This window comes from Pogonomyrmex barbatus, unplaced genomic scaffold (assembly GCF_055798465.1).
Source record: "Pogonomyrmex barbatus isolate J1 unplaced genomic scaffold, ASM5579846v1 scaffold13, whole genome shotgun sequence".
NCBI classification, from domain to species: Eukaryota; Metazoa; Arthropoda; class Insecta; order Hymenoptera; family Formicidae; genus Pogonomyrmex; species Pogonomyrmex barbatus.
Genome location: NW_028297109.1, coordinates 1,896,739 through 1,907,811, shown reverse-complemented (window position 1 = coordinate 1,907,811; position 11,073 = coordinate 1,896,739). Strand labels below are relative to the sequence as shown.

The window sequence follows — 11,073 nt, the reverse complement described above, 5'->3', positions numbered from 1 at the left end:
TCCTCTTTCAAAGGGTAACAATTTTTTGAATTTTATTCTTATCTAATATCACTATATATTCAAAATTATTATCGCTTGTTTAATAAAGAGAAAACAGAAAATGTTTCCGCACAAATTATCATAGCTTTTAGTTAAAGTTAAAAAAAAAAGGATTGAATCATTTATTTCATACAAAATTAGTCTAATTGAAAATTAGAAAATATATTAAAATAATATTGAATTCATTTGACAAAATATATAATTTTATTGCAATATACTTGCAATATTTTAAGTCAAGTCTTGAGTAATAAGATATTTAATATTGAAAATAAAGAAATTATAACAGAAAGAGAAGGATATCACAATTTTATAAACATTTACATTCATTGTTGCATGAAGAGATTAAAATGATTACTACATAATGCTATTTTAGATTCCTCTTACATGATTTTCTTAAATTATCGAATTAAAAGCATCAATTTATTAATTGTTAAAACTTTCTGTTTTCTGAAACCGAATAATGTTTATCCGAAATATTCTTTTTAATTGATGACAAATAATTGTTATTTTAATCAGCGAAGAAGATGAATGTTACATGTTACCTTTTAAAATGTAGCACGCTTTCAGCTATTTTATCTAAAAGATTAATTAGAATTACAATATTATATACATAAAAGACGCGTATTGCGTTGGCACAGCAAAGATGTGTGCCCGGACTGCCATCCAGCACTCAGCAGAAATTTTTATAAATAATTAACATGATTGATACTAAAGTTTTTTTTGAACTTGTTTCTTTCTCTTGCTTTTTCAAACAACTGAACTGCTTGCCACTTACGGGAAATACACGTCCATTTCCAGTTCAAAGAACATTCGATAACTGTATATTGTAATCTTTCCATACTAATTTTTTTGTTTCAGCTAAATTATTTTTATCCATACTAATTTTTTTGTTTCAGCTAAATTATTTTTATCATACACAAAAATAGTATAAAAATGTATAAAATTTTATGAAAAAGTTCGATAAAGTTCTACAGTTTTAACGAATAAAAGTTTTCTCTCTGAAATAAGATTATCTTAAAACCGAATTGAAAATTAAGCTTGTGGATTTCTTGCATGAATTGTCATATAATATATATTCAAATAATAAGATAAAATTATTTATCCTCTGCATATTTAGACATTGTGAGATGTATTTTTGATTAATGCGGATGATCCGCATTCTTCATGCACTGCTCCAACACGTGACAACTATCGAACTATGTAAAACAACGTACGCTTTGACATAGTGACGTAGAATAAATGATTTAAGTTTTCATCGTTTTTATCTTTATTCCAAGTATGAATAAAAAGACATTAATTAATTATCTACATGTCATTCATTATCGGCTTTCCTCGCAGCGCCGCCCACTGCCAGGTCAGTATTTATTAAACGGTTGGCAGTCCCGGCTTTAATGGAATGTTGCGATTACATTATCTAATTAATGCGAGCGATACAGTCTATGGCTATCGCGCGTCACATAATTATACTGTCTTCGTTCGTGCCTCATATCGTCATGTTCGTCGCATTGTCCACGTTCCTTTCCTCTCTCCTCTCGTAATATACTAAATCATAATCTAAAATTATAAAGCCGCCCGATTAATATTGTATTTATTAATAACAATATCGCTTTCTCGCATTTGCGCAAGCTGAATATGTGTATGTATTGCCTTTTTATTTTAACTTTTTAAAACTCACTGTTTAAAATTTTATTATATTTATTTTTCACTTGAATTTCGCTGGTCCAAAAACATATTTCAGAAATACGTATTTTCTTCGTCAACGTTTTACTAATATTCTGCAATAATACCTAATAAGCCGAATTTTTTAAATCGACATAATTTTTTATTAAAGAAAAATACCTTTATATACATTAAAAAGTTATTCCAAATTCAAATCTATATTTTTAAATATTAGATATAAAATCCTATGAAAATTTTCTGCAGGTTATCGTATCATATATGTTGAAAATTTTATTTCAATATTTTTGTTGAAATGGGTTTATATGAATTTCAAGTATTTGCGTCTCTCTGAAAATCGATCTCTCTATCTCTCTCTGAAAAATCGATAAAAAATGGCAGAAAGATAATTAATTGTTAAATATTTTACCTCAGTCTACTGCTCCACTTGAGATTTCACATTTCTCCGTACTGATATTAAAAAACAATTTATCTTCTCTGCTCTTATCTTTATATTATATTAATATTTTGAATCGATTAATACGTTCGCTATCATGTTGGATTCTGAAAATTTTTATTATGTTGTAAACTTACAAGTTACTACAAAACAATTACTTGATGTAATTAAAATCACAGATTATGCGTGTTACTTATGCGGGAGAATAATATCATGCGGGATAATTTCACAAATTACTTGATAACAAGTTGGATTTTATTTGTTTTAATAGAAACAAATAAAATTACTTGTATCGTCATGTTTACGCGGCACTGATAGCGAACGTGTTAAATAGTTATCTGAACACGTATGCTTTTCTGTATAATTTATCGATGTGTTCAATTCCATTATAAATTATGATTTGATATAATATGAATCTACTTATAGATTCTCGCGTTTAATATTATAAAATGGCTAACGCAAGTACGAGAAGCCCTTAGACGCTTCTAATCTATTCGTATATAATTGGAAATTTATCTCTCTTCATTCTTATATGACACAGGGCTAGCTTTAAAAGCACGATAAAGTCAGTTTTAAACAGAGCCTTGTTTATGTACATTGTTCATATATGTAAATGGTATTCTAACAGTACATTTGTATACATATGTAAATTTATACGCTTTCCCACAGTCCTTTTCAATTTAGAAATATTAATGTATATAACAATTTTTTTCTACTGTCATCTCGTGTTAAGGTACCTAGTTTGGATGTTTCTATTACATAAACATCGTTACATTTTGTAAAAGGCTTTGCCAGCCGGAGTCGATCGAACGCGATGAACGAGGCATGGCAAAAGTTTATTCAAGGAAAGACAGACTTTTACAAAGTTAGCGCATAAATCTAATTAGCTGCCTCTTTTATTTAATATATCTCGTTTTTCCAAATGGCAGACTATAGTACATATAGTCCACGCGAATTAAAAACGAATATGTTTGCATAAATGCACATGTATGTGCTCACGTGTGTATACATATACAAATATTAAAAGATTAGACTAACAATCTCTGACGAAATATAGATGATTTTAAAATGAACGTTTTTCGCTAATAATGCTTCTTTATCAGTATTATGTAAAAGTATTATTGATAAAAAATGTTTCAATGTCTTTTATATTTCCTCAAAATTTGTCAGTTTAAATTTTTAACATTTTGTATATATAAATATAAATATATATATATATATATATATATATATATGTATGTATGTATATTTATATATATGTATGTATGTATATGCGCAGCAATGAAAATGCAATATATGTATAATATCAATATATCACTGCTGCCCGCATAACGAGTAGCATAACGAATGAATCTTCGATCTTGTTTAAAATGATCTCAACGATAAAAAACAGTTCTATATATTTACACGACTTCCTTCTTCGCTTACACAGCACGCAGTTACCATCATATATGCGGCTATCTACATCGAGCCCTATCGTCGAACGCGAAAGCACTTGAACAACGTATCGTTTTACCCTGATCTTTTAATGTCCAACGTTCAATCGGTGAAAATCGGTAAGGTGTCTATTGTTCGCTCGAGGCGTGTTAGAATTTACGCGGCAGTGTTGGTTAATGAGCGAGAGAGAAAGTAGCGCGTGAAACGGCAGAAAGTACCTTTCGAACACGCATGAGATTATACCATTCGTGTTCAGATTGTATCGCAATATCTTTAAATCAATGCGTTGTGCTTAGATATTAATATATATTGTAGAGATTAATTAAAAATTCATCGACATGTAGATCGAAATTGCTGGTGCGATTAAAGCTCAAAAACTGATTTACGATTTCACATGTCAAAAGTGCATTTTCTGCCGCGTACTTGATATTCTAAAAAATTCTCAAGACGCTCATTGTTAGAGGCACTCTGTCCGCGAGCTGTCAAGTAAATGCGCACGTGTAATCGCATCGCAATTGTTATTGTAACGCTAGCAGAATCATTTTACGCCAATGTTTACAATCTCGCATACGCTGGTTCCTTCCATTAGTTTCTTCGAGGACACATCGCCAGGCTAATATGCGTATGAAAATAAAAAATTAGCAACTACATAGTATAAATATATAAAACACGCTTAATTAACTAAAAATTAGTTGTCATACAACAGTAGCAATGCAATTTTTTTTATAATAATGATCATAGCGCTTAATGCTCTGTCAGTTAATAATCAATGCGATTAATGTTGCATCAATATTGAAATATTAAATCTTTGACAGAATTAAATATAAAATTAATAAATTTTTAACCTAGATAATATGTATATAACACTTTGTTAATTCCTCAAGTAACCAAATCAAAATTAGACAAAAATAGATTTTATGCAATTTTTTGTTTCATTCAAATTTGCTACTTTTGTTTCACTCAAATTTGCTACTCAGTTTTCGAATTATTGACCTAAATAATTATACATATTTTGCTATTCTTCTTCTCAAAATTTTTGCACTATCCTAAATATTTTTTATAAGCATATTCCTCAAAGAAACTGCATACAATTGCCGTTCCCCATGAGAGCAAGTTATAGTTAAACATGCTCTCGTTTATATTCCTCGTCATTACCAGTACTCACAGCACGGCAGTAAGTGCACAATGATATTCGAATTAGTCTTACTTAGATCTCTCTCTCTCTCTTTCTTTCTCTTTCTGTCTATGCTTCGCTCCGTCCTATTGGATATCTTAAACAAAACGCATAAATGAGGCACTTGCCCGAATCTGTACCGACCATATTAACACTCCGTTCCTGTTAAAGATCAAGATCTGCCAACAATTAATACACGGAAGGCACGCCTCGTCTCTCGCGCGAATACTTAAATGTCTCTACACAGTGTTTTTCGTTTTATCTTGCATCAGTCTAAGCACCTAACAGGCCATTGCTACGAACACAGTCCTCATATGGTATCACATCATTACATTACTACGGTTCAATCTCGGTCATCGTTGTTGTGGGCTTTTCCTTACATTCGACTCTTCTATCATTATCATTATCATTGAGACAAATAAAGAAAAAGACTTCAAATTAAATCCTATACAGAATCATTCCACATTTGCATTTTATGGAATCGCGCGACGGACAATACTTGGCAAAGCTTGAAAATACCATAAAAAAGTAGATGGGCTTATCACGAGATTATTTCAATTATTTTACGTTTCGCTACATGAAACGTAACAACGATCGCATTTTTCCGACGCAATTTCCAGCTGCGTTCATTATGAAGCTACGGGAAAAAAGTGGGAAGGGGTTTCGCTGCACGTAGTACCATGTCTATTACAGTTCCCGGATCTTCTTCTCGTGACGTTGTAAAAGATACATAATTATTTCTCACTTCCGGCATTGCGAGTTTCTTAGTGCACAAAGTTATGTTGCTAGATGTTGCTCGTAATTAAACCGTAAATAGAATAAATCGCTTCATCCGCCGATGCGAAAGTACGTTGTCACTCCCGCGGCGCTTCGTGAGTCAGTCCGCGTCGGAAACACACCGAGTTCGTGCCGTCGCGTTTACGATAGTTCCTGTCCTTAAGCAGGAAATTGTCGTCCTCGCTGTTGTATTGGGCCATGGACTGAGATCGCGGTGGTGGACTCTGCGCGGCCATGTACGTGACCATATTGTTGAAGTTTGGCAGAAATTGCGGGTTGAAGAGCGACAGAATCCTCTCGTTGAGCTCACGCGGACTTCGAGTGGGCACCATATAATGGTCCCTCGCATGGGTAGTCGCCTCATGCCGATCGTATAGATCATTCTCAGTGGCAGGACGACGCCCACAGAGATCGTCGAGACTGTTCGCGCTATCGCTACCGCCAGAATCTTCAAGTTCGCACGTCGGCACGTTCATCAATGTCGTCTCAACGCATTCAGACTGATGATACCGAGTACATCTCTGGGTCGCTACGGATTGCTGCTGTGAGTCGTAGGCATCAAAATATTCAAGCGTGCAGACTTCATCGTTCACAACGCTCTCGTAATGATCCTCGTAATGATCCTCATCCGGCTTATGCGTATTATTCGTATGGTCCGTGGCGATGCCGGTGGTGAGACTCGTAGGCGTCGTCCCGTCATCATCCTCGTCCTCATCGCCGTCCTCATCGTTGCGCTCGTCCGATTCCGCAAGGTCGGAGGAAGAGGAGGTGGAAGATGCGCCAGAACCCGTCGGGTCCTGCGGCAAGCCTCAAACGGCTCTGTGTCGTCTTCTGTATCATATATACGTTTTCTTCACCTTCTGTACTGGCTTATTCTCCGCGGACGAATTTGCGTTCTTGCCATTTGGATTCTTGGGTGGTACATTCAACACTAAATTGATGGACTTATTATTAAATCCGGGCGATTCCGAACTTTCCGTTAGTCGATTAAGTTGTTGCCGTTGCTCGGAAGGTTCCGGGTACGATGAGCCGCGTAGTCTTTGCGCAAACCAGAAACCGAAGGCAAAACCGGCCACTAGGGAACAGAAACAGGTCCCTATTAGCGCGCCCGTCAACGTTTGGGCCGAGTATACCACCGGTGTTACAGTCACGCCTGTAATCAGAATGCAACATGCGTTAGAGAATATTGAATATTACGGCTGTCTCTTGTGCGAAAACTGCTCGAGCGTTTATTATCTCTAGTGTTCGGAACGGACGGGAAAAATTAAAGCGACGAAAGAGAAGAGAATAAAGAAAATAAAAAAATAATAGAGAAACAATAAAGATACAATCGATTTTTGCGAACATATCACCCGCACAAATATAATGAACGCGATAGAATGCCTCGTTATTGGTAGCTAAACTGAGAACATTGATGAGATAATTGAAAAAATAATGATTCTATATAAAAAAATAATAATATAGAAATATCAATTAATTTTTTTACATAAAGCGTCATTTTCAAGAAATAAATTAAATTAAAAAAAAAATGGAATAAATTATTAATGTTTATTCTATACTCATAAGAATGAATAATATAAACAGCAACGTTCGTTTATTTTTAAAAGACAGTACTCAAATAGTTTAATCTTGTAACTTCAATATCGTCTATCTGATATATAAAAAATTATTAAATCATAACGATATAGATTCATCCAATGACAAAATCTAAATACAATCTCAATTAATAATTATCTAACAATCTCAATTAATAATTATTTGATTATATTCACGCTTTGCAGAGATCAATAGTTATTTATTATATTCACACGTTGCAGCATTTTTACAACTTTGCGAGCTATGTAGTTTCTGAATTATTTTAAATTCGTTTTTAATACAACTCCTATTCTCTGTTTTATAACTTCTCATCAGTTAAACCATAATAGACCACTCCGTATGTTAGCATCTTGATAAAATAGATTAGTAACAAACACAAAAATGAATTGAAATGTTCTCCGCTTTGGAGAACAAACATAAAAGGACAATCGGTGAAAGCGGGATCGCGTATTATGAGAAAAATTTTCGACTTCGAACGCTGAAGGTAATGCCTATCTGTCGGTGTGATGTGTGACGATGAACATTGGATATCGCAGAGGGTTACCTTGAGGCTCGTTAGCCCTCGGCTGTGTACGTCCGTACTGATTTTCCCGATCCAATTCGATGATGATTTCATTCTCCCGTTCATCGGGCTGCTCGTCGCGCCCAATTTCGGACGCCACCGCTGGTTGGACGGACTTCGTTACCTCTGGAGTAACATTCACCAATATGATAGACGACACATGATTATGTATAAAATGATTACATATAAAATGCATTTTGCATATTTACAGCATATGCACTATCGACATACACTAGATCAATATACATCTTCACACTTGATACCAGGTTTAGATCCAAACTTTACATTCGAGAGATTTATATGCACAATGACTATGAAATAAGATATCAGAAATTTATTTTTTCCTTTAGTATAATTCATTTAGTGTCGTTTAATTATTTATGTATTGTTTTTTAAACGTCAAGTCTAAAGAGGAAAAAAATTTATAAGAAACTTGATACATAAAGATATCTGATACGTCCAAAAATGCTGTAAAGATATACATAATGTGTCTAGTGTATGCATGAATACATGTGTATGCTATGAAATAGCTGATCCTGTGTTAGCCGTGCGAGCAGTATTCTTGGCATAGTTGAACTTGCGAAACAATATTACTTAATCATTTCAGATCTGACGCATACGATGTACATATGTTTCAAGAATTCTTTAAGTTTAAATTTAGTTATACACGATGTGTGTTAGTTTGTATATTATTACGTACATATGTGTTTTGATTTTTCCTATGATAAACGTTTTCTAATAAATTCTACTTTTCTTCGTTTCTTTTTAAATTTTATTAATTTTTCATAAAACTGAGCTTCGTATAAAAAGTCAAATAGGAAAACAGTCAGATCTGGAAAAGTTCGATAGAAGTTATAAAGAAATGTCCTTTAATATTTATTGCTCATGTATTTTTTAGAAGCATATTCGACAAAAAAAGCGTGTCCATAAAAAATCACAATTACATATTTAGATTATCACATATTAGATTTATTTAGCTAAGTCTGTCTCTCTTCTATTTTTACAATTTTTAAAATAAAATAGCCATACATCCACGTACTTGTAAGAAAGAAGGAGTAAAAGGAATAAAATGTAAAGGAAATGCAATTAAAATAAATACATCTACTTTAAAAGTGTTTAAAAATGTAAGTCTCCGAAAGATTATCTATTCTTTTTTAATTTTCTATTTAATTCCTTTTCAATTTCATTTTTTACGATCTTATGATACTTCTTTCGTAGAACGAATAATGGATGTTAGGGAACAAACTTGATTGTTCGCGTTGAAAGTACAAGTTTGAAATAGATCATGGTGCATCAAGAAATGTTCAGGAAACTTTTCGAAAATCTTGAAACTTTTTAAAATCCTTATGTTGAATTCATATATAGTGTAAACATGGACTTTAGTGCAAACGACAATTTTAAGATATGTCCTGAAAATTAGGAATCAAAAATAATTTTGAATAAATCGCGTGATTTCGAAATATTTAAAAAGTTTGAAATAGAAATATTCGAGTCTCAAATGGATAATTCGAACCGTTTCGCATTTCTTTCGTATTCATATTCATTGATATTCATCATAAAAAAAAAAAAAAATAATAGAATAAAAAATAAAATGGAAGAAAGCCAGATTATATCAAATAAAATTATTAAGCAAGCGATCAGACAGTCCAAGCAATCCATATGCGAATAATATAATCATTCCTAGATCTCTATAATCTATGGGCATCTTGATAACATATAGTTTATATCAAAGATAATACCTGGTTCACGTCCACAGCTTCTGTGTCTACCAGTCGAGATATCTTGGAACAATGTTTTGTCGGCATCGTTGTCGTGAAGTTTCGTCAATACTGCCACGCAAAGATTCGCGGTCGCGTCCCAGGCGCAATGAGGATCCTGTAGGGCGACGCAGGACCTGCAAGTAGCCGCAGCAGGCGAATCACAATGATGTAAGGGAACTGCGCGAATCTCAGAGTCCGCGAACACCACCAGTTTGCTTGCTTCACCAGCTAAATGAACTACCAAAAGGTCTTTGACCGCTTGACCTGCAATAAACAATTGCATATCACGATATAAAATAATACGAAATTGTATTGCCTAATATAAAATTACATAAAATATATTTTAATTTTAACCCTATTTCCTATTAAAATATATTTTAACCCTATTTCCTATTTAAATATATCCTATTAATATATATTAAAATATATTTTCCTTGCATATATTTGCAATTCAAATATCGCAATATTAAAAGATAAAACGAAAGAACGCTTAATATAACAATCGATAAATTGTTAATCAAAAGTATCAATAAAAACAATAAAAACCAAAGTATAAAAATGATTTTTAAAAATACATGAATATTTACAATTATTCGTATCTGTTCTCATTAAGAAGCTTATATATATATTTAATGAGTAAAAATATCCAATAAAGAAAAAAATATTAAATTTGATCGCATTATGAAAAAAAAAAAAAAAACAAGATATCCAAGGAATATGGAAAATATATTTTCAAATATCGCTTCATTAAAATATTATTGTAATAAAAAGACTTCACATTTTATGTATATTCCGTGAAAAAGAATATATGTGTTATTTATCATATGATGTGATTTATAAAATCACATCTTTTTTAATTTTTGCAGGAAATAACACATCATGTATATAAGAAGTACGATACGTAAAGCTTCTCACAAACTTTGCAAAAGAAGCGTCGAATTTCTTATTCGATCCTAGGCTATTCTTTCGTTTGGCTACTCTCTATATTTCATCGTACGAAAAGATTGTATCGAAACCAGACGTACACGCTGAAGATCAGACGAATTCAGATAGTTTGTATGATCTATTCAAATTGATCATATACATCAAATTTTCTTCCTTCTTGTGCTTCTTTCCTTCTTTCTTTACATTTATCTTCCCTTTTAAGAAATAAAAATACTAAATATTTCACAAATTTCACAAACATTATAATAATCTTTAAAAAATTTTTATTAATGTAAACTTGGTCACATGATGATCGTGATTAACTCCCATCCCTTTTTCACGATTCGTCATACATTTAATATGCAATATGTGTACAGTACATTTTAATGCAGAATTATGCAATATAAAAATATTTATATGGAAATATAAATATTTAACGGAAAAACTGAAAAAACATTATTTTTCGCCAAACATGCGACTGCTATATTTATTTAGTAAATTTACTTACCGAATCTTAATACTTGGACATCACTGATAATAACTTGACCAACATTATCACGTGACTCTGGTGCACGTGTATTGAGTGCCTTCAAAACGCGACCATCATCTGCATGCAACAAGTAAATTTATTAATTTAATTTCGCAGAAATATAAATCATTGTTATTACAAATATAATATGTTACTTATATG

At 32.4% G+C, this 11,073-nt stretch overlaps 2 protein-coding genes across 2 annotated transcripts in view; both read right to left on the bottom strand.

Annotated features, from left to right (window-relative positions):
• Positions 1–1,282: 1,282 nt before the first annotated feature.
• On the bottom strand, positions 1,283–6,200 carry LOC112552329 (uncharacterized). The gene has a single exon (XM_089072459.1). The coding sequence runs from the start codon at positions 6,014–6,016 to the stop codon at positions 5,618–5,620; it is 399 nt and encodes a 132-aa protein (XP_088928585.1). The 5' UTR covers positions 6,017–6,200; the 3' UTR covers positions 1,283–5,617.
• A 147-nt stretch (positions 6,201–6,347) lies between these two features.
• LOC105423206 (semaphorin-1A) overlaps positions 6,348–11,073 on the bottom strand; it is a 217,341-nt gene continuing 212,615 nt past the window's right edge. The window contains exons 12-15 of the mRNA XM_089072445.1: positions 10,891–10,989; positions 9,438–9,722; positions 7,681–7,824; positions 6,348–6,693 (exon numbers count right to left, since the gene is read on the bottom strand). Coding sequence (XP_088928571.1) covers positions 6,377–6,693; positions 7,681–7,824; positions 9,438–9,722; positions 10,891–10,989 — 845 coding nt within the window. The 3' untranslated portion in view covers positions 6,348–6,376. The remainder of the gene's footprint in view (positions 6,694–7,680; positions 7,825–9,437; positions 9,723–10,890; positions 10,990–11,073) is intronic.